Below are 26,870 nucleotides of genomic sequence, written 5' to 3'. Positions count from 1 at the left end.
ACGCTTGATTAACATCTTGACCAGTCGATCTTATTATGTCCATCTCTCCGCCAATACGTCTGATGGCCTCCCGTTAGGCATATGCCTTGGCAAAATTGTGATCAACTTCATAAATTTCAACAAACTCTGTTCAAGACGTGTACGATTTATGATAGGTGGCTTATCAACGGATATCTCCCTTGCCTAGACCATACACTACTTGCTTTAAACCAAAAATATGTGATTATTTATATTCATTTGTACATACTTGTGGTTATGATCTTCTATCTATAGCTTATGGCGATGTGGTGCATGATCCTTACCCTTCCCACTACCCAGAGCTACCTACACAGCGTCCGTATTACAATCCCAATGAGAACACTCAAAAGTTCACCACCAATCTGGGCGAGAATGTGACACTCACTTGTGACCTGGCACCGTATTTGAGCACCCGCTGGGCTCGAGTTGATGGACAACCGCTCCTATCAAATGCTCACACGGATCGCAATATACTGACCATCACGCTTGTCGAGGAGCAGAATCTGGGCCAGTATCGCTGCAATGCGGTCGATAATCACGGCTCCCTTGTGACGTATGTGGTGCGCGAACTGGTGCTGCTGCCACTGCCACAGATCACATTCTCCCCTAACATACCGCTGGTGGTGGAGGCCGATACCAATGTCGACATCCAATGCAGAGTGATCAATGCCGAGCCACACAATGTCCACTGGGCCACCGACAATGGCCGACCACTGCCCAGGTGAGTTTCAACTACTACTAAATCAAATACATTCACACTACGAAGCAAAATGCCCAAATACACCCGATCAATTTACGACAAATGGCTGCTATTCGTTATATATATATATATATATATATATATCTATATATATATATATATATATAGATATATATATTTAAATATTGATATCGATGTCGATCGATAGAAGAAGAAATGAGTCTAGCTAGCAGACGTGTATTAGAAAGAAAGATAATTTAGTTTTGACTGCCATAATATGTATCTGAAGAAGACATTATATTCTTGATTTATGGTTTTCGAATTTATATACGAAACTCGACTTTATGTATACAAATTTTAGTTAAAAGTAGACTCTAAATATATAAGTAACAGAAAGAATAAAAACTATCTACCAAGAATATATATTAACTTCTTAAATGTGTAAGGCACTTCAATTTCTAATTATAATATAATAAGTTAGCTAATAATTTATTTATTTACAATTTTACATCATTCAGTCAAGATATTTGAAAGCAAATTTTTGAAGTACTCTCACTTCGAGTCAAAATTATAATATAATTAGTAGCAGCAACATTTTAATTTGCAGTCGAAATACAAATGTATGCAAACATTTTTAGGTTACACCAATAGTAAAAACAATTCATAATTTTTTCAATTTAGATCATAATAGATAAAAATATAGTTGTTAAGTTTTGATGTTTATCGCATTATCTTGATGGACTTTAACATGCAATTTCTTGGCCATTTCTTTGATTTTGTGTACAGCTCTGTGCACATTAACGGAACTTTGCTAAGCTTTGTGGCCATAGCACCTGCGGATGCCGGCGGCTACAGTTGTACGGCCACGAATGACTACGGCAACCATAGCAAGACCGCTCAGGTGGTGGTCAGGCGGCCAACCTTCTACACTCCGCCGACGCAATCGGATGTGCAGGAGCATCGCGAGGGTGACAGCATCCAGTTGCGCTGCACTGTCTCCACGCAGCGTGGCGAGCATCGCGGCAATGTGCAGGTGAGTAAACGAGTATATCAACATCACTCGGCGTGTCAATCCGAAACGAATATAGTTTCCGATTCCTATTTTGAAAACTATAAACTATAAAAAATTACGATAAGATTCCGGTATTATTCAAAATATTTTCACGGTAATCGGTTAAATTTTGCTACGTTGATAATTACGGTAAGGTGTTTATCAGGATATCCGTCTGTCTGTCCGTCTGTATACCAGCTGGAACAGAGACACATTCACATACATGGTGGCAGTGATACGGTCTTTGTGGGACAAATAATATCGGTTTTGATATTGGGCTATTACAAAACCATGAATTTGTGTTTCGATTCCTGTCGCAATTTTCAATTTCAATCGGTAAACGGTTCCGATACCGATTCCGACTTCAAGTCTGGTTTTAATGATGTCAATGCCTGGTGTATCTATAACAAATGCTTGCCTTATTGCAGTTCCACTGGTACCGCGAGGATAGACGCCCGCTGCCGAACGGTGCGCGTCCCGATAGCCAGGAGCTGATCCTGACATCGTTGCGCATGGACGATGCCGGTGTTTATATTTGCGATTCGTATGACAGGAACCTGGGACAGCGTTTGACTCCCACCTCCATCGATTTGCGTGTACAGCGTGAGTAGAGCCCTACCCCAAATCCACTCAACACCACCAATACCCCACTCTCCAATACACAAACACACAAACTCACACACACACACACACAAGCCCTTTGGTTATGTCAGATGTCAGGTCCGACAAATGCAACACAAATATCTCTCTTATCTCTCTCACACAACAAAAAAAAAAAAAAACAAACACAAAAACACAACATGATCCTAAGCTACTACTTTATACGATTCTTTGGTCAGAGAATTTCATATGCAAAATGATACACAAAAAAAAAAAACAAAAAAAAACGAAAAAAAAAACAACGAAATAATAATTATTAACAGAAATATGACGAAAAATAAGTAAGGAAATGAAAACCCAAAAAGGATTAGGCTTTGTTGGCAATATAATGAAAGAAAATAAAAAAGAAACAATCAGAAAAAAAAACCGAAGAGCAGATTGAAAGATTGAAACGCTCGCTCGCTGATTTTACTTTGTTCTATATCTATACACAATCTATCAATATCCAATATCCATATGTATATGTATGTCCATATGTATATGTATATCTCTATTACTTACTTACTATTAACTAAACACACACACACACACATACACACACACCAAGCCTCGTACTCGCCACTTACTTACAAACAGTTGAAGTACACACCTTTTATATACATACACATACTCTGTGAAATTAATTCAGAAACAAGAACAGAATAAAGAGCTTTGTAAATATGCGAGCTGATAACCAAGTATCTTACTATCTACAAATGTAATCATACACACACACACACACACACACAAACAATTCACAAAACCCACAAAAATACACACAACTGCCAAAAATAAGCAATATCGTCTTAACGGAAATGTATCTGATGGTTTTAGGGTATTACACACTCTGTATATATGACAATAAGCCACTAACCATTGTAACTCTAATATTTAAGCAAGAGTACCAGCAAAAGTAATGATGGAAACATATTTAATACAATACGTTTTAAGTGCCAGCAGTGGTTTTTTTTGACAAATAAAACAACAAAATATTAACAAACATTTTACACAAGCAATGCAAATTTTGTGTAAAGCACAACAACTCTAACATATTCTTTTTATTTCGTTTTTATTAACATTGATTAATGTTGACTTTTTTTTAGTTCATTTACCCTGGCAGATCATTTTAGTAGTCCGAATTTGACTTAATTGGCGACTTTTTAAGTCATATATATCTTTGGAAAAATTACCTTAGTTTTTGGGTTTTTTTTAAGTAATTTGGATTTTTGTGATTTAGAAAATTGAGTCTTCCAATAGTCTTTGCTTTACTTTCTTTTTCTTTTTTTTTTTTTGTTGCCTAAAGATAGGTTACCATAGAAGTGATCTGTTCGTCAACCATTCTAGAATCCTAGAATTCCTACACAAATAGAAGGGTTTACCGGGTTTAAAGTTCATGCAAGGGTATTTAATTTTCGGCATGCCGAAGATACCTGTTATCCTGTATGGTTTTTGATTATTATTTTATGGTTTCTTATTTTTTTTATTGGCTTTGGACCTTTAATTTTGTTGGTGTCGGTTACATTTACTTGATGTCGTTTCTCGTTCAGGTGGTTTTCTGTGTTCATTTTGGAATGGTTATTGGATTACTTTTTTTCTATCTATATCTGTGTTCGTGATCATCGGCGCTGTACATATAGATCAACTGTGTTTTGTTTTAATACGCATAAAAACGATAAATCAACAAATAAAAATTTGCACTGCACACACTTCCCTCTTACCATTGCTCTCTATTCCTTCTCCTCCCCCTACCCAAAGCACCCAAGTTGCACCTGCACTCAAACAATACCCAAAAATTGATAAAAAAATAAAAAAAAAATAAATAAATACAAATCTTATGTATTTGTGACCAATTACTATGAAAAACAATGTAAATAATCTCTAGTTAAAAATGTCACCGTAAATTGTCTTAGATATTCGTATATTGTACTTTTGCGTTGAATAAGTTAAAATCAGCAATTTAAAGCAATGGAGTCCTCGTACAATCTAAAAGAATTTTTATATTAATCGAGACAAGCAACTTTTGAATAACTTTTCAATCAACATTTACAGTAAACCAATTGGCAAGACGAATCAAAATTGAAAATACTTTCATTTCAATCTTCAAAACTCGAAATTACTGTTAGCTCTGCTCTGCCAATATCTAAAGTTCTTAGAAGAAACAAAAAACAAAATGAATTGAATCTTTTGTTTTTTTTTTTTTTATATTAGGGCAAACCTATTTTCAAATGAATAATTTGATAAACATATAATTTTTTATTTCTCTCTTTCTTTACTGCTTTTTTCTCTTCTCTCTCCCTCTCTCTCTTACATGTGCGCTTGTGCAAAATAAATAATGCAAAATGAAATACATTAAATATTGAAACAAAAAAAAAACACATACACACACATATATATAATATAACTTATAAAACTTGAAATGTTTTGGGCGCTTTGCATTTGATACGAACAAAACAAAAAACAAACAAAAAATCCACACAAAATACACAAACTCAATTATCTATGATCATGTATACATACACCATATATGCATACATACTCTACTATATACCACATAAATAAATATGCATATATATATACATAAAATATATATGTATATATATTTATACTATATATACGATATATATATATATGCAATGCTGCAAAAACATCAACTCAACTGCCACAACAACAACCGCATCTACAACAACCGCAACAACTGCATCAACAACCAACAATATAAAAACAAACAAAAAAAAATACAAAAAATCAACTTCAAATCACCATAGCTAATAAGTACAATTTGAAGTCGTATAAGGGAAGCCAAGATTTCCCCTGCATGGTTTTCTATATATGTAAAGGTGTGTGAAAGCTACCGCGTAATAATCACATTTGAAATTCATTTTCCAGGACAACTTAATCCTTATTATTTTTTTATAATTTTGTAGTAGTGCTTTTTTTTTAATTTTTGATTATTTGACTTGAATATAATTTAGTATGTCATTATGTATAATTTTTTAATTTTCTTAATTATGTCTAATGAAATTTGTTATATATTACTGATTACTATAAAATTGTTTCTGCATTTAAATACTAAATTCTAAATACTCAACTAACAAGACAAAAAAAAACATGTTGTTCGCCCACTAAACCAAAAAAAAAAAAAAAAAAACAAATAAATAAAAACCACACACATTCCAACAATGCACATTCAGCCTGCCACAAAATATAGTTGATATTTAGTTAGCATTTGGTTAGTGTGCATCTGCATCTGGTCACACTTTTGCCCGAGTACACACCCCCGAAATTATACTAAACACTGTTGTTACAATCAGCGCACAAGTTACGATCTGAATAGTTATTCAGTATTATCTTGCAATATATATAAGTGTAGCTTAAACATTGGAAACCGGTGCGTATGCGTAATCTGGTAGAGGAAATGAATACAGGACTTACTAATCGTGGCTGAAGTTGTGTAAGGAGTCACAATGCTAATCTTATATTTTATGCTCTCTATACGACAAACAAAAACAACAAAAATATTTTGAACATACCAAAAATATGAACAACAACAACAATATATATACATATATGAAAAATTAATTGCTACTGCCCTGCGAGCAAATAGATTTAAAAGTGAGCAAAATAACGCCAGCCAAGCCACTGGCGGCGCCCCCACGTCCCTCGGTCATCTCGTACGCATGCCAGGCCAACGATTTCAAATGCGTTTCGCATCCGCACACGTGCGTCAAGTCGAGCATGGTGTGCGATGGCATTTACGATTGCACGGATCACTCGGACGAGTTCAATTGCACGCGCGACTTTGCCAGCAAAGCGGCCAGCAGTGGTCCAACTGGGATCGGGATCGGAATTGGAACCGCAACGGGAACGGGAACCGGAACAGGATTGGGCAACTTTAAGCGCTGGAAGAAGAGTCACGCACGCAAGCAGAAACGTCATCAGCAGCAGCATAGGAGACCAGAACAGCGACAGGATCAACAACAACAACAACACCAACATCGTGCAGGGATGACAAAGCGTCAAGTTGTGCCGTTGGCAAAACGTTTCGGTTGGTCTTACCGTTTTTCATTTTTCTTCTAACTCTCTTACTCTTCTACCTTAGCCTTGCCTCTATACGCTCTCTGTCTCTCTCTCTCTCTGTCTCTCTCTCTCTCTCTCTCTCTCTCTGTCTCTCTGTCTCTATCTGTCTTTCTCTTTCCCTCTTGCTCTCCCACACATTCTTTCACTGTGCTCATCCTACACAATACCATTCCTTCATGCTACAGATACATTTTCTCATGAGCGAGGAAATTAAACACATGTATGGCGTTGCCATATGTAAGACTGCTTACTATCTGGTAACACTGTGACTTATTACTGTTGTCAGATAATTGACAGGAAGAGGAACTGCCTGCTGAATTTGACAGAAGCATACTATATTTGTATCTCCCTCTCTCTCTCCCTCTCATTCTTTCTCTCTCTCTCTCTCTCTCTCTCTCTCTCTGTCTGTCTATCTTTATATCTATGCTTTATTTTTATCGCTATCTCTATCTGGCTATCTATCTATCCGCCTGTTTTGGCCCCTCTAACTTCGCGCACAACTTTTAAATGCAAAACGACAAAACCTGCAACAATTGCAACAACATGCACTCAATTCACGTTAAAACTAAGAATTATCTAGATATATATACAGTATAGAAAAAAATCAAAAATAAAAAAAAAAACAAACAACGACAACAACAACACGAATACAGATGAAGCAATTGCCACAACAACAACTACAACCACAACAACAACAACCACTGCAACAGCAACAGTAGCAAAAGCGCCGTAGTGTGTGTTTGGGTATAACCGTTAGCTGCTTTTCTGACTGTGCGCGGGTTCTTAGTATGTAAGTCGTAAAATGAATGTTATCGATACCAATAACGATAACACAAACCGTACCTGCAATGGCCGTACGCGCATGTGTCTCTGGTAACACCCGTTTACAGCATCAACCTCACCAAAAACTTTGATGCCGATCGCGACTCTTACACAAAAAAAAAAAAAAATGGTTTCTAGATTTGTATTTGTATTTGTATTATCGCATGTGGGTGAACCAACTTGTACTAACCCATGAAAATTGTATAAGAAATCAATGTTGATGAATACCAAACAAAATTTTGTAAATAATGCACCACACAAACACACACACTCAAACACACACACACACACACACTTAACTAGTGAACGACAATATTGAAATTCAAAACAAAAACCGTTATGTAACCTAAAAAATAACACAAAGATCTTTCGATCGAAATCAAATTGCCATCAAAATCTTATCGATAAATGTAGACTTTGTATCGTCTGAGTAGCCAATATAAATATTTGTATACATGTTTGTAGCTAAGTATATGTTAATGAAATCGTACTGGTCTAGTGGTAATCCATTTCTGTCATTTCCTTCATTCAGTAGGCAGAAAATATCAACATTAAAAATACAATCTAAAAAAATAAATACATATATTAAACATCGATAAATAATTGAATAACCTGCCAAAAACAGAAACATTGTGAACAAATCGCATTCGTAACCTTCTTTCATCACACACACACACACACACACACACACACACACACACACACACACACACACACACACACACACATACATACATATGTACTCGTATTCTGTGTGATTCGAAACAGTAGAAATAATTAGTATTATTTGATGTAGCTGTGTTCCATTGTACTTCTTTATCTTGTTCATTTATTTTTTTGTTGTCGATTTTTGTTAATTTAGTATCAAAATCACCGATCTACTCTCCCCTCTACCCTACGTCAAATTCTATGTATTTATTTGTCTAACTAGGAAACAAAATTCCAAACATAAAAACCAAAAAAAAAAAAAAAAGATAATAAAAATTACTAAAACATGGGATGAGTATCGAACGCACACACACACACACACACAAACACACGCACACAGTGTATACACACATACACAAAACGGTAGATTTTTTGATAATTGATCTATCGCTTAAGCGTTCGATAATCATCGCATAAACTATCTGTATTAATCGACATTCTTGACATGTATTTTGCTAACTGCTTTTTTCTTTCTGTGTATTTTTTTACTATCTTACTCCTCATCTCAATGCCACACACACACACACAAAACACACACACACACAACTACACACACACACATATACGTGCACTTGTTCATCACATAACTCAATTGTGAATTGTCGCCAATTGTGAACGTTGCAACCGCCGAAACACAAACATCTTCAAATCCTCCTCGTCGTCATCGTCGTCGTCGTCGTCGTCGTCGTCGTCACTCTTATTGTTGCTTTACTGTGCTGTCCCGTGTTTTGTGGTGGTGGTGATCTTTACGATGCTCCTCTGTCCCGTCCTCTGCGGATGCTGCAGCGGGCGGATATCTGCCGCCGGTTCTACGTACACCGCCACCAGAGCCAATGATGCCCCGCGACTACAGCCTCAAACTGGATCAGCAATCATCGAAATTGCGCACAGGCGAGTCCACCCAAGTTGAATGCTACTCCTCGGACAACAGCTATACGGATGTGATTTGGGAGCGTTTCGATGGTGCCCCACTCTCAGCCAATATTCAGGTTAGTGCCCCCATCTCTCCCAACTGGGATTACGCCATGTGAAGAATATATTTCCTACAAGCAACTAGAAAGTGGAAATGCAGCGCGATTGTTTTTCGAAAAATAAATTCCCCATCTACCAAAATTCAGAGACTGATTATGAAATTTGAAGTAACTTTCACGCCCAAATTATGGCAATAATGTTCCTACCTAGATACAATTAGAAGTATCGGTTGATGGATAAATTCTGGGGTCATAGAGGGTAGGGTCAAAACAATCGGCTGACAAAACTACAATGAAATCTGTAATCGAAATTGATGCTAAAAATACTACACAAAAAAATTAAATATTTCCAATTAAAAATCAACTCAAAGGATTTCAGCACTATATTCAAGCTGCACTTCAGTTTCGAAATGCGACCTTTCATGATAATATTAAAAATGTGGCAAGAGGCAAATACTACGGTCTCTCCCAATCTCTCTCTCTTTCTCTCTCTCTCTCTCTCTCTCTCTCTCTCTCTGTCTCTCACATACACACACTGTTTATTTGATTTATAGCAAGTGGGCAACAGCCTGGTGATTAATAAGGTGACCGCCGCCGATGCTGGCGTCTATGTCTGCAAGTGCCGAACTGATGATGGTGATTTGTATACGACCAGCTACGAGCTGGGCATCGAGGAGCAGCCAGAGTCGGAGACGCAATCGGAATCGGAACCTGAACCGGAGCCGCACCCGGAAGATCTGCGTCAGCCAAAGATCGTTCATGCCCAGGCGGGCGACCAAACGCAACTCAGCTGCGGTGCTGATGAGAGCCGCCAGCCCAGCTATCGCTGGTCCCGTCAATATGGCCAGCTGCAATCGGGTCGCGATATACATGATGTAAGTGTTGCACATCTTTCTCTCTCTCTCTCATGACTCTAATTGGTCACTCCACAAACACAGGAGCAGCTGGTGCTGCAGGATGTGCAAGCAAACGATGCCGGCAGCTATGTGTGCACAGCCACCTACAACGATGGGGAATCCGTTGATTATCCGAGCATATTGGTCATTACTGGGGCAATACCACATTTCCATCAGCTGAACCATCCAAAGTCCAGTTACATGAGTTTCCCCAAGTTGCCGGAATCCTCGTTCAAGTTCAATTTTGAGGTCACATTCCGGCCGGAATCGCCAAATGGTCTGCTGCTCTTCAACGGCCAGCCACGTGGCACTGGCGACTACATTGCCCTCTCACTAAAAGATCGCTATGCGGAGTTCCGTTTTGACTTCGGCGGCAAGCCGCTGGTGGTCCGTGCCGAGCAGCCCGTCAAACTGAATGAGTGGCATACGATCCGTGTGCAGCGCTCCCGTCGCGATGGCTACATTCAGCTGGACGAACAGCGACCCGTCGCCTTCCCCACTCTCAGCCAAACACCACAGCTGGAGCTGATCGCTGATTTGTATATTGGCGGTGTGCCCAACTGGGATCAGTTGCCCGCCGAGGCGGTGACAGAGGATGCTGGTTTCGTTGGCTGCATTAGTCGGCTGACGTTGCAGGGCCGCACAATTGAGCTGATGAAGGAGGCCAAAATGAAGGAGGGCATCACCAGTTGCAAGCCTTGCGCCCAAATGCCCTGCGAGAATAACGGCATCTGTCTAGAGAGTCAAACAGAACAGGCCTACACCTGCATCTGCCAGCAGGGCTGGACGGGACGCAATTGTGCCGTCGAAGGCACCCAATGCACACCTGGTCTCTGTGGCGCCGGACGTTGCGAGAACACCGAAACGGACATGGAATGCCTCTGCCCCCTCAATCGCACCGGCGATCGCTGCCAGTACATCGAGCATCTCAACGAGCACAGTCTCAACTTCAAGCGCAACAGCTATGCGGCCTACAAGTAAGTGCTGGCTCCTGTCCAGATCTGACCTTACCTTACCCTAGCCTAGTAGGATTTCCTATAATTCAATTGGGTTAGATCGATTGCAAAAACAGCCCCAATTCAATTCGTTGGTAGCATAATGTTAAGCTCGAAACTCTTTTGATCGTCGGAGTTGTGCAAGGACATTTTCAGGCGGAAAAATTTGTTAGGAAAGGCGCTATTTTTCCCAGGCACCCAGGAATATGTATGATCCTTGCTACCTGTAAGCTCAAAATCGAAGAAGAAAACAGACGCATGTCAAATGACAAATGGCTTCCTGGCCAGAAAGCCTCTTTTCAACTAATCTATCACAGTTAGTGAATTTGCAAAAGAAATTGAGTGAGATTCCACCCAGCAGCACAACGGGCCAAGTCTTGACTATATCTAACCCAAGCAAAGTTGAAATGGAACTGCAAATCTCCGATAGAGCTTGTTAAATGGTAGAAAACTTAGTGATCTTACCGTCTTGAGTTAGTTGCCCAAGCATTGAAAGGGTATCTAAGCACATTAGCTCTTAAATTGAGAAGACTATTATCAAAAACTGCGTTCTGTGCTCCTCTAATCCTTGATTATTTTCCAGTACACCACGTGCCGGCCGCCTGAATGTGACACTATCGCTGCGACCGTCCAGTTTGCGGGATGCTGTGCTGCTATATACGGCGGAATCGAATCTGCCAAGCGGTGATTACGTTGCCCTTCTGCTGCACGATGGCCACGTCGAGCTGATCATCAATACGGCGGCACGCCTCAAGCCGGTTGTGGTGCGCTCCCAGCAACCATTGCCACTACACCGCTGGACACGGGTCGAGCTGCAGCGTCGCCAGGGCGAAAGTATACTTCGTGTCGGGGATGAGAGCGAGCTGCGTGCCAAGGCGGCGGGTGCACCACGAATGCTGTCGCTAAAGACGCCACTCTATGTGGGTGGCTACGATTGGGCGACGGTCAAGATCAATCGGGATGTGAACATCACAGATGGCTTCGATGGCTGCATCTCACGTCTGTTCGACTCGACACGTTCCATTCAACTGCTGGCTGACATTAAGGATGCGGCCAATGTGCAGAACTGTGGCGAACTCAATGAGATCGGCGATGCTGATGCTGATGTCGATGCCGATGGTGAACTGCCCATTGCACCAGTCATCGCTGACGATGATGAGCCGCAACCCTATGCATTGTCGCCCTGTGCCAGTGAACCATGCGATAATGGCGGCACATGCACCGAAGTGGATCAGCAGGCGATCTGTGACTGCAGTTTGGGCTTCAGTGGCAAGCGTTGTGAGGATCGTAAGTGTCTCGATGTTATCTTAATATTCCATAATGTTCAATTGCCTGCTTGCTTGTTGGTTTGTTAGATATCCAAGTGAGTTTCAATGCCTCGTTCCGCGGTAATGGATATATGGAGCTGGATCGCAATCAGTTCAACAGCGAGGTGGATCAACAGTATACGACAGCAGCGATTCTCTTCTCCACGAGCAAACCGGATGGCCTGCTAATGTGGTGGGGCCAGCAAATGGGCGAGGAGTTCACCGGTCAGGACTTTATAGCCCTTGCCGTTGTCGAGGGATATGTGGAGCTATCACTGCGTCTCGATGGCCAGGAGGCGATGATACGCAACTCGGAGAAGCAAGTGAATGATGGACACCGTCACCTTGTGCTTGTGAAGCGTGCAGACAACACTGCAATACTGGAGGTCGATCGCATCTCCGAGTCTGTCGAGACGCGGCCCACCAGCAAGAAGGAGATGCATCTGCCAGGCAACGTACTCATTGGTATGTCTCAAAAACATCCCAAATTCGATTTTGATATTGATTTTGATTTTGACTTCGATTTCGATTTCAAGGCGGCATACCGCACATCATGAGTTTCACGGGTCAACGGTATGGGCACAACTTCAATGGTTGCATGTTCATCGTCGAGGGCAACACCGGACAGATCAATGTGGGCAAGGCAGCCATCAATGGCGTCAACGTGGACACCTGCCCCGTGTGAGTAGCTACAAGTGTTTTGTTTGGCTTAAGCATTTAACATCTCTTCAACCCGGGCTGTGGTTCGCCCATACTCCTATTATTATTTTGTTAGTCTTATGCTTTTCCCGTTCTCTCAATGTCCTTACTTATGTTACCTCTCCAAATATGAGAGAGAGAAGAACTTTGATTTACTGATTTCCCCGATGAATGGGAACAGAGAGAGAGAGAGAGAGAGACACATTATTAATGTGACGAAATATCAGCATTGCCTTATTGCTTTGGACATTGAGAAAACGTGATTTCTTTATTTGGAAAGTTTGTTGGCGTTCTTAAATATGTTTCGGGCTTCACGGATTTATCGTGTCACTGCTGCTGCTGTTCTTAATCTGTTAATTTTGCACATTAAATGCGGCTCTGGCGGAGATTAGCGACTACTGGAATCCATCCAGTCTCATCTACCACGACTACGATACCAGCGACAAGCGTTATGATCCAAACTTTTTCGATGCCATCGATCAGCCGCCGCCGGTGCACATTATCTATCCGCGACCCAACTTTAAACAGTTACAGCATAGTCATGGCAACGCCTACGATGCCAGTGTGCGGCCTATGGGCGTGCCAGTGGCGCCACTAGCCCTACTGACAGGCACCCTCATCTGGCTGCTGCTTGCGCCCAGCTAAGCGCTCGGCTCTGGCGCCATCTGTTGACGAAATTAAGTACAGCAAAAAATTGATCGTGCCATATCATTGCAAAATATCATGTTATATAAATATACATGCATATATACAAAGTATATAAGAAAGAAACTATAGCTAAAGCATAGATAAATATTGGATATACCTGTGTACTAAGGGATCCTAAAGGATTTCACCATATACATACATACATAAATATTTACAGACCTATATAGTCAATGTGTAATTTTTTTTTTGTTTTTTTTTGCCAAAATATGTAGTTAGCACGAAAATATTGTTAAAAACAACGTTTAATATTTAATAGCAATTAAGAAACTGAATATTTGAATCAGTACTGGGCAGAACCTCCAGTTGTGCCCAGATTCCGAAATCTTTTGGCACATGCCTGACTAATAACTAAAAAGAAGTAATTGCTATATACATATATATACCTATAAATACATACAACTATATTCTATGATAAACCTACTGAATACTGAATATAGCAACTTGTATGTCTCTATATACTTAATATATATATATATACATACATATCTATATATATACTGAATGCTGGCGCAGGCGTTGAGACAAAGTCTGAAATTGCATACCGATAGGCAAACACTTTAATATAGGACAAAGAATGCAAAGCGATAAAGCTTCCAACTCAGTCAGTTATCCCTTAGCTCTTGTTTAGCTTTGACCATTTATGGTTATGACGATAAATATCTATAAAAACTTAAGTTCAAATGGCATTAACCGAAACTAGCTCTTAATTCGGCGAACCATTTTGAGAATTTAGAGAATGACGAAGAGCTTTCAAAGTTGCAAGAGCGTCAGTGCTTTGAAGGCACATTTTAAATGGAAAGCTTTTTTGTTTGGTGGCCGCTTAAAGCTCAGCTTATTGGTAGTCACAGCATTTAATGGATTCATACGAAAAGGCCAATATTTCAGAGCCATTGTCAGGCCATTATCAACTTGTTAGCTAACCTATATTAAACTGGCTTTTAACTTTTGTAACTATTCAAAACGCATTCTGTTATCCTAGTCACAACTATAAAGATAATTTGGATTTTATTTCAGTTACACTTTATTTGTAATATATATAAAATATTATTTTTTTTAATATTATTATTCAAGTTGCATTAAAAACTGTTTATACATTATATTCTATATATTTTAATAATTCATTAATTTTGGTTTTTTATTTCTTATTATTTGTTTTCATTTTATAGGGGCGATGAGGCTCGTGGCGGCACCGAACCACCAGTCGTTTAAAACAATACACAAAAACCAACAGCAAAAGTTAGCTTTTTTTAAATCAACTTTTTTTTATATATAAACTATGTTAGACTATGCGAATGTGGAATATCTATACATATAACATATAAAGAACAAGAGGAGACAATTTATACACTGCGCTAATTTTTGTCTCGGAAATCGAAACAAGAACTTCAAACGAAATGTTGCAATTGCTTCTTCACCTTCTCTTTCTTATTCTATTATTGTTAATCTTATATGAGAACAAAATTATTGTTATGATAATGATTAAAAAAAAAATGAGAAAAAAAAGAAATAATAATTATGAAACCAAACAACTAACTTTAAACTTGCAATGGCCATACGAAGTGAGACACAAAAACCAACTCCAAGCGAAACAATAAAATACACATAGATTTTTAAGGCCCAACTAACTCGAACACAAAAACAACGCATACTAGCCAACAACAACAACAACAACAAACAAACAAGAACAAACTATATATTAGCATTTTATAATCATTAATTTTTTTTATCTATTCATTTTCGATGATTTTGTTTTTTTTTTTTCGTTGAGAACCCAGTGTAAAATGTTGTGCAGCTTAACAATTAACAGTCCTTAAACTTACAAGCAACCAAACAACAACAACAACCAATTGCATATAATACACGCATACACAAACACACGCACATACACACAAGCAAGCACATTGCACAAATTTATAAATTTAAACTAAATATACTTATACTATGCAGTTAATTCAGAAAGAATAAACATTAAACAACAAAATTATTATCAGCATAAATGTATAATACAAAACGAACCTGTTGAGTGGATAACAATAAATAAAATACAACAAAAAAATATTTAAAAAAATATTAAAAACAAAAAAAAATGTCAAAAAAATGCACGTGTTTATTGTCTGGTTGATGTGGGGTTGGGGGAGGGTGGGTGACTTCATTAGGCGCAGCTTCCTTAACGCAGCGCTGCGCTTGTGTTGGTGAGATCCCTAGAAGAAGCATTGTAAAATTGCATTCGCATTCATCGTCGTCGCTCTCGACAAGCGTTTCGTGCGAGCCGAACGAAGTAAGCCGAACGCGTCGTGAAGCCCTCGCCGGTCTTGTTGCCGCGTCACGTCTTCGTTCAGTTACTTACGTGACGCGGCGGTGGCAGGTTGTGTGTGTTATCTGACAGCAGCAGTGTGCGCCTCAATTCGGTTTTCCCAACGCGTCTTTTTGGCGTCTTTCTCGTCAGTGTTTTTTTAATGTTTTTTTTTTTTGTTGTATTAAGTTTTGTTATTGTGCGAATAGCTATTAATGATATAAATGGTAATACTAACGCTAACGAGAGCATTGCCTACTGCGCCTACCTGTTTTCATATCATTTCACATCAAATGACAGCAAATGCAATTTGCCTTTGCAAACAGATCCAAGCACAACAACAACAACAAAAGGAACAACAACTACAATGAAAGTGCGTGTGAAGTGCTTAAAGCGTTTGCATTGTTTGTGTTTTTGTTGTTCTTCTTTTTCTTGTTTTTTTTTTTGTGTTTCATTTCGTCTTATTTTGGTTTTTATTTATACTTGTTCTGTAGTTCTGTGTATCCCGTGTTTTTATTTTGTTAGTATTTTTAAATCGTCGACCGGCAAACAGCTGCAAAAGGCAACGAAACAACGACAACAAAATGACATAAATACTTGAAATGATGTACGATCGGGTTAAATGATGTATGATCTATGATGTAAATAAAAAAAAAATAAAAGAATAAATACATAAATACAGATGGCATACATAAATACATTCAAATGCACAGTTATGTACATACGTAAATACATAAAAACAACAAATCGGTTAACAAAATTATGTATAATTAAATGATGTACAACTTGATCTATTAGCAGACACATTTATTTATTTTTATTCACACACAAGTGATTTACCGATGTATAGATTGCGAATGTTTCATAACATAATTCTTGGACGAAAAATGAATGAATGTTTGGCCATTAATTATATTTATTCATTTACAATAACCGTAAAAATATCAATTTTTGCGGTTTACGTTTTGCCGGCTGCTGCTGTTTGCTGCTCTTCCTCTTTCTCAACAACTTTTTGGAGTGTAGAATTTGGGAAATGTTCCGTTGCCCAATTTAATGCCAACGGATGTGGCATCAACTAATTGACTCCAATGCCCCCAACAAATATAATACGATTTCTTAGCATTTTCTTTATTTCTTCTATTTTGTGTTTTTGTTGTTGGATCTAAATAAAATAAATTTACGATTTGGTTTTTTTATGTGTTGCAAATAGGTTCTCATGTTTTATCGCTGTTAACTAGTGAATGAACCAAGTGGTTAAAAAAAGAAAAAAATAAAACAATAACAACAACAGCAATTGTGCAGAGCAGGAACGCTCTCCTCCTCTCACTCGCGCTCGCTCTCTCTCTCTCTCTCTCGCACTCTCACTCTACTCAAATATGTCAATGGAGTGCGAGAAGTGAAGGCAACCAACGGCAATCAACGATTTGAAATCCTGGAATCCTGGAACCCTAGCACACAGGTGAGTTGAGCATATATATATTTTGTTGTTTTGCAACGACAGCTAACGGCAATTGCACGACTGGAAAGTAGTTCATCTGGTCAACAAGTTGGCCATAAAATGCAACCTGGCCCGTTCCGTCCAACTTGACAATTTGTACTGGCCAAGTGAACGACGCATGTTGTCATGTCCTTTTTTGGCCAATAGTTGCCACCAGTTTTGTGTTTTTTTGTTGTTTTATTTTTTTATTAACTCGACTTTGGCCCATTTCTGCAAATAACAGCAACGGCAACAACAAAAACAACAACAGCAACAACAAGTGCTTTGCAGTTAAACATTGATTTGAGCAGAGACACAAACCCAGGCAGCATCAGCAGCAGCAGCGCAGCAACTGCGCTCAGTAATACGAGCTGCACGATTTATTGTTGTTGTTGTTGTTGTTGTTGATGTTGTTACCTACAACGATGCGGCCGAAATGCAAACGAAATGAGCGATCAGTTACCCCCTTTCCCCTTCCCATCTCCTCATACCCCATGCTGTTGATAACATTAATAAACTGTCTACAAATGCGACGGCGACGTCGCCGTTGGCTGCTGCGCCCGCACAAGAATAGAAACCAACACACACACACACAGAGACCCACAAAAAGAGCAACAGAAAGAGAGAGAGAGAGCGTAAGAGAGAGTCACGCACAATTCTTGGCAAAAGGTAAAAATATTCAAGTGCGGAATGCAAGAACTAAAACAACAACAACAGCGACAGCAAATGGGAGAGCGATTTGTGCTTAGCAGCAACAATGCAGTTGTTGTTTTTGTTGTTGTTATTGTTATTGGTCTATGCAGCATGCCTTTAGCCCGTTCTCTCTCTCTCTCTCCCTCTCTCTCTCACTGTTTGTCTGTGTTATTCCTGCTAACAATAAATCAAAAGGCAGTGCAGCAACAATGCACAAATATTCACATGTGTGTGTGTGTGTGTGTGTGTGTTTGTGTACCTGTGTGTGCTAGTGAAAAGCCCAAGATAATAAAAATCAAGGCAAGTGTCGTCGCAGGCAGGCAGACAGAAGAGTAAGCAAATATTTTTTTTTTGTTTTTCTCTCTCGCTTGCACCCATTGTTTGTATGAGATCAATAAAGAGAGTATGCTGAATGGAAGATGTATTTCTACTGTTGAGAAGAAGAAGAATATACCGGAATATATACAACATGTACATATAAGATATATATATATATATATATATATATATAGTATATGTGAAACTAGAAGTGGGTACATAGGGTATCGTGTAGTCGGTCAATTCTCTCGCTTTCTTTCTCTCTTTCTCTCTATCTTCCTTTTGCAGTCGAGCAATGTTTCTTGTTGATTTCTGTTCCCTGAGATTTCATTATATTACTTTCGATTGTTGCCCGCGCCCATTGAGACCAAGCCAAGGTTTTCAGAAAGAGAATTGTTCTCGACTCTCAAAACAAATAAACATACTACAGGCAGACAGCATCAGCATCATCATCAGCTTCAATTCGGGCTGAGCTCCTCTTGCTCTAATCGCATAAGCAGCTGAGAATGGGAATAGAAATTCGAATGGATTTGGATTGGGAATGGAAATGGGAATGAGAATGGGCCACACGGAAAAGGTAAAGGTAAAAAAAAAACAAAAATAAAGCAATAAATGAAAAATACATTTTAAAAAATTGCTTTTCAAGTGGCTAAAACGAAACTGCAACAGGTTCCCGTATTCCTATCTCTCTCCCTCTCGCTCTGTCCCCTCTCTCTCTCTCTCTCTTTCTTCTCTCTGTTTGCTTGCATTCCCCGTTGCCATTCAGTCTTTGAGATAGTTGTACACTTGCTGCGTCATCACTGTCTGTCCGTCTGTCTGTCTGTCTGTCCGTCTGTCTGTCTGTCTGTCTGTCTCAGTCTGTTGTGAGTCTGTGTTAACTGCTCTACTCCGGCTGTTTGGGTCAGACTATCCCTTTCTGTCCCCTTGTTCATGCGTCCGTCCCACTGTCCGTGCTACTGAGTTTGGGTTTTCATGTGGGCATCAAATATCTGAAAATGTATCTTTGGCATTTCATAGCGGTATTATTGAGATGATCTTGTATTATTAATATTATTATTATTATTGTGTAACAATTTGAGATATGAGCCATGTTAATGATATATAGTTAAATACCCTTCGGAATTTTATAATGACCTATTGAGTAGTTGCATTATACATTTATCGTCTCTTCAAAACTTTCTTCTCACCAGAAACTGGAGAGCATACAGATTTGCTTGTCTGAAGTCTTCTTCTATATATATATTAATTAATTAATGAGGATAGTTAGATTAAGATGGGAATGAGAATAAACCATTTGTTCTTTACAAGGAGGGAGAAGAATACTCCAGTCGAGAGAGAGCTCGATTAGGGGATACCCTGAATTCAAATCATGCATGTGAGTGTGAATGAATATACGATTATCTACTGCTGTTTCTTAACCGATCTTGATAAATGTACAAATGCTCAATATGTAAATACACGGTGGGAAAGACATATCTTTAAAATTGTTGGCTATACTGCTAACTGTAATCGATTCTTATCGATTTCGAATGTATTTTCGATAATATGATACATGATTAATCTACGTATGGTATCTACGAGAACTTATACTTCAAACTTGAAGCCTCTAACTTGTTCAGGTGGACGGGCATGGCTAGATCGACTCGTACTATGATGCCGATCAAGAATCTATATAAATATCTACTTTATGGAGTCGTAGATGCTTTCTTGTGCTTGTTACATACATTTGCATAATGGATTCGGGGTATAAATAATAATAACAAATAATAATTGCAACCTGTAGTAATTCAAGATAATTAACTATCTCGACAATAGCCGTCGCTGCTTGATTTAAGTCACTCATGGTGACTTGAGACTTATGCTGTTGTTTTTGTATTCTCATTCCGATAACGACCCGACCCCATGACCCCATGACCTTGCACCATTTTGACGATCGATAGCATTTGGCGCATTTGCTAATTGCAAAAACACAAAGCATCTCCTCTTCTTCTCCTCACTTTTGCATTCTCAATCCATTCACACAATTCTCTGCTCTCTCCTCTCTATTTTTTTCTTCTCCGTTCTCAGTTCTGTGTTCTCCGCATTTCTCATCAAGTCAAATTAGCGATTGACACCTTTTCGGATCTCGCATCTCGGATGTTGTGTTCGTTCCGTAAAAGCGGCGCATAAAAATTATTTCACGCTCGGCGATAGAAGCCCCAAAAATTATGATTAATGTCGGCCACAAAAGATAAACTGAAGATACAAAAAAAAAACACCCAAAACAAAACAAAAAATTTTGGATTTGGTTCTTGTTTGTTTGCCGCATTTCGTATAACTATTGGCGTTTTATTTTTCATTTTTATTTATATTATTCTTTCTTTGTTTTTATTCCCCGTACAATTTACAAATCGTTCAAGAAAAACCCTACAAATATATAAAAAGTGTTTACTTTTTAAATATATTGTTTAGCATTCCGCTTATAAATTACAATTATTTCTGCTCCTGGAACTCTTTTCAATTAACAAATATATATATATATACATATATATATATAGCATATATACACTTTATAAAAATCGTGTGCAGATTTGAAGAGTGGTTCCACTATTTATTTTCTTAATTTTTTTCCTCTTTCATAATATGTAAATTTTTTCTTTCTCACATTTTTTTAAGAGTCTTCTTCCACTTCCAAAAACTTTCTTTAAACTTACAAAAAAGAAAAGTTTTGGTGCTATTATTTTTTCCGCAACTGTATATGCAGATATATCAAATTGTCTGTTTGTGCTTGTCACTCTCAAATCTCTATTTGAGTAGGTCCAAAAATTGATCTCATATATATCCAGTCCAAGTTTTAACAATCTGAATGCGGCAATTCTTACAAATATAAAACCTGCCTACAGGGTATCCTTCTCGTCTGCAAAGCTGAGTTTTGAGTTTTCGTGCTTTTTGCACTAGGAAGAAGATGCCGCCCCAAGAGAGTCATAGAGACAGATACAGAGAGGGAGAGAGAGAGAGATGCGACAGAGGCTGCCCCCAAAAAGACAAAAAGCTGGCAATCAACACTACATGAATGAATGAATGAATGAATGAATGAATAAATGAATGCGTGAATGAATGAATGAATGCGTGCTCGATCACTGAATGAGGCACGAATGAACGAACCAACTTGGGTTTTTGGCTTCGGTTTCGGTATCGTATTCGCTTTCGGATCCAACGTTTTTCTTTATATTTTTTTTTATTTTTTTTTTTGTTTCTTATTTCTTTTCCTTCCCGCCCCTTAGCGGAAGTATAATTGCTGGTATCTGCCCAAAAAAAAATCGAAAAAACAAAACCGAATCTCAGGCGACCTTAAGTAGCGGCTACAAATGAGCCGAAAAAACGCCGTTCGCTAAGCGGCATCGGCGCCTTTGCTGTGCCGCAAACTCCGCCTGCCCTCACACGCCCCCCCTCCCTCTCCGTGCTCCATCCCCTCCCTCACTCAAAATAGCCAGGGCTGCTGTGGCAATTACCTGCTGGAAAACGGAAGCGCATTACAGGCCATCTACGTAATGTGATAGCATATGTTGTGAATTGCGACGATGACACGCCCACACGCACAACAAAAAAACAAAGTGTGTGGCTGTGATCGAAGTATACACTAAGTGTGGATGCCTATGCCAGAGTTGCCAATGCTGAACAAAAGTTACTAAAAGTTTGCGCAAACCCACTGAAAATATATAAAAATTAAGTTTTTTTTTAATGTTAGTTAACTTTGTTTTCATTTGAAATATTTTAATGTTGTGATCGAGATTGTGATAACCTGTTGCACAGTTTACGCATAAAAACCACTGAAACAAGGAAATTCAGTGAAAATCTCCCCTATTGTTGTAAAAAGTAGCTAACATTTTGCTTTAATCTGAAATAATGCCAATTTTTAAAGTTAAAGTAAACATGATATGTTGAAATTAATGAACTAAATCGAATTCGTTTGTAGTTTCGGTTTCGATTCTGGTTTTAAATGTCAATTGATTAATTTCGGTATATAAAAAATAAATATATATTAAATATAAAATAAATCATTTTTAGAATTACTATAAGTTTGCGGACAAAACTGAGAAAATCAACGCAAAATTCCTTAGCTATTTTTTTGTTATATATACACGATCTACTCGCAATCGGATTATGCTATTGCTAGAAGTAGAAGAAATAGTATATTCTAAGAAAAGTTTTAGTGGTAATATGTACCAAGAAAATGGCAACTCTGGCGCATCGAAAATCGCATTCAGATAAAACTCCATTATAATAATCTGATAGTTACCAAGATCAACACGGTTTTAAATAGCACAAAAGTGAAGAGAATAATAAAATATCCATGCAATATTATTTCCAGAATTATTTGACTTTTCTCTTTATATTCGTGGCGATATTTTGGACACTTTTGCAATACTAGTTGTATTCATTCGAACAATTTCGATTTGATTTGAACCTTGAGAATCCGAATCCGAACTCGAATTCGAGTTCGAAACAGAAGCCTAGCCGAAAACGAGAACTAAGCGCTGAGCACGAAGCACGGACCACTGAAGGAAGACAAGACGAAGAAGATGAGAAAGGAGAGCAAACAAAAGCTAACCCAGTAGCACGTAGCGAACGAGATGTTATCGCGACGAGGATATTGGGAGTGGGTATGGAATGGGAATGGGAATGCGAATGGTTAAAATGGGGAACGCTATGGTTGGTTCTTATCAGGGACCATCGTCGGGCCGTGACGGCGACAACAGCAGCAGCAGCAGCAGCAAACAACAGCAATCAAAGTATTTTGCGGCTGCGCGACGACAGCGACAAGAAGACAACATGACGAGGGGTATGTGTGTGTGTGTGTGTGCACAGCAGATGAGAAACAGACAGGAAGTGAGCTATTTGCACTTCCAAACAAGTCATAATTTTCGGCAGACATACAACAGACAACAGACATTACGTGGAATTCAGTCTGATAAAGTAGCTCAGTCGCGTTCCATTCAATTCAGACAACAAAAAAATAACCAAAGAGGGTGAGACAGAAAATGAGAGCGAGAGTGAGAGGGATAGCGACGGCAAGGGCGAGGGTGCTGGCAAGGGCGAGGCGGGGTTGAGGGTGAGCGCGACATTTAATAAGCGACAATTTAGCGCTGAAGTTGACATTGACACAGGTAAAGAGCAGACACAGACACAGGTCGACATCATTATACTACTATTTTAGGTAGCTGCAGACAGGACAACCTAGCTGGAAGTCGACTTACTTACAATTATGCATAGTCTCCATAGTCTGCTAACAGACTGAAATCCCATACAGTCTAGCCTTAGTTAATATTATATAGCGAACAAGGTATTCCCCAGAAAAAGGGAACCATTTCTTTTTCTATGAAACTGAAGAAAAATCAAGCTCGAAATTGCCGGGTGATTAATAATTTTGTTGAAGGACACATCTTAGACCCCTTAAAGTGTATGTACATACATATATATTCTTGATCAGTCGAGTCTGGCTATCTGTAGAATCAACGAAATCATTCCAAAGCTATATTTGTATAAAAAAATAAACTTAAAGTAAAATTTTCACCAGCAATAGCACTTTGGCTCTATATTTATATATAATTGAGAACTATTATTTTCAATAAAAAATACACTTTAAATTTCTATCCCAAATAAAGCATAGACACTTGTTGCGAATATATTTCTTCATAATGGAAATAAATTAATAAAATACGAAATGAAATGTTGGGTATTTAAACTTTGAGCTTAGCTTTCTTCTTGTTTCATGTTAACCACATACCACTCATATTTATATATATCGTATATATATATCCCTTAACAATATATACTGCTTAAAACAGCATAAAGAAAATAAACAGACAAACAGTTGTAATCAATTGCGATAGTTATATTACAGTGTAAATGCAAAGGCAAATTTAATTAGAGCTAATGTGAAGCCTTAGCACACAGTGAGTGCGTGTGCGTGTGTGAGTGTGTGAGAGAGAAAGCGAGAGAGAGAGAGACGGAAAACTTGGAATAGATGAGAAGTGAAACGTGAAAGGCATCGTTGATATTGTCTGATGATGATGTATTAATTTCTCACAATGCTGAATGTGTGAACAGATTGAATAATCCAAAGACATCATGTAGTCCAAAGCCAAAGCCAAAGCCAAAGCCAAACTAACTATCTTCATACATGGCTATCCGTCTATCTATTCTATCTCTTTGCCTATCTCTCTTTCGTTTGCTTGGGGACTTGGGGTCTGTGCACAGCACGTAGCTGTCATCGCCAGCTGTGTGTGTGTATGTGTGCGTGTGTGTGTGTTGGGGTCAGTTCAGCGTGTTTGTGAACTCAATTAAAATAGCAGACGCAATACAGCTAAAAACAAACCTAACCCCCCCTCTCCCCTTCCACTCCCATACCCTTGTGGGCAAAAAATAAGAAGAAAAAAACTTGCATGCAAATGCTGTTGCTGCTGCTGCTGCTGCTGCGACAACCAGATCCACAGTTAAAGATTCCGATTGAGTTTCGCTGGGGTAATTAAACCTGTGTGGTACACTCAGAAAAAAATTGCCCCACAAATGAGTACAAACTAGACAGTCTTACCTGTTTTTAGAAATACTTTGTAAATATTAAGAAACTACATTTTTTATATTTTTCTATTGGCTTGCCCTAAATCGACAATTAAGTTATTATTATTAATATTTCTAAAAAGTAGGAATGTACACTCGAATTTCTAGAAAAAATCTTTTCTAAAATTCTGAATCAAATAATGAAATTTGCTGGATCGACTTTTAAATCGGAGTTTAGCTAATTTTAAAGCTTATAAACATACAGAAGAATTCTTCACTATATACACAAAGAAAACAGCAACAACTGAAAGTTAGAAATGCAAGCTTTACTTTTCAGAAATCCAGCACCTTAAATTTTCGGAATTTACTTTTTGAGCAATCTGGTGATCAAGCATTGGCGCCAAATAAATGGCGATTTTTTTATGAGTGTAACTCTCAGCCGGAGAGGCCGCTGTTGGTGGCAAGGCGGCGGCATTGGGCAGTTTGGGGGATTGGGAAGTAATAAACACATACCAGAGAATGGCCTACAACATCGAGTCGAGCCAAGCGCGCACAAATGAATAGAGAGACAGACGGACAGACAGACTGACAAACAGACATTCCTCACCGTGGGGCAATTAGAAAATGAGTTCAAGCGAGCTGCGCCAAGTCGCACCAAGTTGCGCCGAGTCATAGATCAGCGTTCATGATAAGCAGCAGAGTGGTCCACAAAGTCCAGCAGTCCAAGTCGCACTCGAACTCTAACTCCAAATCGGAGCCGAAGTCGAAGTCGAAATCGGAGTCAAAGTCGGAGTCGAAGTCGGAACAGATGAACACTTGAATCGGAGCAGTCTAAACCACTGGCCAAAACTCAAACTGCGTGCATAGAAAGCAGAAACCGGCGAGTTTACATTTTCATACCCTTGTGATGAGTATTATAAATTTACCGTGAGGCTTGTAACCTTTTAAAGGAGATCTATATTTAAGAAATATACTTGGCCGAATAAACCTTATGCCGATCAGGCCTATAAATATATGGACATATATACTTAAGTTGAGTTATTGTTTTTTGTTTATTGGCATTTGGAATTAAAATCATTGGGATCAGATGATTTGTAGCTGATATAGTAATCATATAGCTGCAGAAAACAATCGCTCGAAATTTGAGTTCTGGTATGAATAACTTTTTTGCTAATAATACGCATAAGTTTGGATCGGGTATCTTTGATTATTAAGCTCCTCAAATATCTTTCATAGGAATTATCGGCTGATACATGATTTCTACTATCACAAACTATATAGTTCATCAAGTTATCCTATCCAAACTCCTCACCTTATCTAGAGGTTATCGACTTCGGATCTCTATATCATATAGCTTTCATAGGAACAATCCTTGGGTTTTTTTTATATTGTGAAAGTTAGATATCGGCGGTTTGACTGCGGTCAATAAGGGTATTTAGTCTTCTGCCTGCCTTAGATATCCATTAATTTTTGGTTTTATTTCTTGTATTATTTATTTATTTTTCTTCATGTTGTTCATTAGATCCCCCCTCGGGCGCCGGCCTAGCATCATGGGAGTCAGAGTCATGGCATCATTTGCCGTTTCAGCCTCATTTTTATTTTTTATTTTTGAAAGTAAATGATTAGCTAGAGGAAAAAAAGAAAAAAATATCCAAGTGCTGCTGCAAATTTCAGCTTTGCGAACTTAACCATTTGCTTTTCCACTCAAGCTAAACTCGCACGTGTGTGTGTGTGTGTGTGCGTGCGTGTGTAGATCACATTCCAATGTGAAATCAAACTGTTCCAAGTATTGTCTTCGTTTCTATGTTGAGTTTCATTCATTTCAAAATGCTACCGGAAAGGCTTTTCCCAAGATTATCACATTGAATGGGCTAAGAAAGCAAGGGCTTAGACAAAATGTACTAAGACAACTGATTCTATAAAGATTAAGATTATGAATCAGGTCGAACATTAACATT

At 38.6% G+C, this 26,870-nt stretch overlaps 2 protein-coding genes across 3 annotated transcripts in view; both read left to right on the top strand.

Annotated features, from left to right (window-relative positions):
* LOC6564659 (basement membrane-specific heparan sulfate proteoglycan core protein) overlaps window positions 1-15,467 on the top strand; it is a 63,794-nt gene extending 48,327 nt beyond the window's left edge. The window contains 12 exon segments of the mRNA XM_043216315.1: window positions 274-739; window positions 1,505-1,751; window positions 2,198-2,372; window positions 5,174-5,245; window positions 6,013-6,453; window positions 8,802-9,004; window positions 9,541-9,861; window positions 9,925-10,859; window positions 11,461-12,164; window positions 12,233-12,649; window positions 12,721-12,865; window positions 14,758-15,467. Of these exon segments, the coding sequence (XP_043072250.1) occupies window positions 274-739; window positions 1,505-1,751; window positions 2,198-2,372; window positions 5,174-5,245; window positions 6,013-6,453; window positions 8,802-9,004; window positions 9,541-9,861; window positions 9,925-10,859; window positions 11,461-12,164; window positions 12,233-12,649; window positions 12,721-12,865; window positions 14,758-14,800 (4,169 nt within the window). The 3' untranslated portion in view covers window positions 14,801-15,467.
* Window positions 15,468-15,985: 518 nt separating this feature from the next.
* The window catches only part of LOC6564660 (interference hedgehog), a 42,513-nt gene continuing 31,628 nt past the window's right edge, over window positions 15,986-26,870 (top strand). The window contains exons 1-2 of one of the 2 annotated variants that reach the window (XM_043216045.1): window positions 15,986-16,111; window positions 17,095-17,343. The gene's annotated coding sequence lies outside the window, so the exon portion shown is untranslated. The remainder of the gene's footprint in view (window positions 16,112-17,094; window positions 17,344-26,870) is intronic. The other variant, XM_043216046.1, reaches the window with a different exon arrangement.

Source organism: Drosophila grimshawi, unplaced genomic scaffold, assembly GCF_018153295.1.
Source record: "Drosophila grimshawi isolate 15287-2541.00 unplaced genomic scaffold, ASM1815329v1 contig_848, whole genome shotgun sequence".
Taxonomy (NCBI): Eukaryota; Metazoa; Arthropoda; class Insecta; order Diptera; family Drosophilidae; genus Drosophila; species Drosophila grimshawi.
The sequence above is the reverse complement of the archived record's forward strand: the minus strand, read 5'-3'. Positions and strand labels throughout refer to the sequence as shown.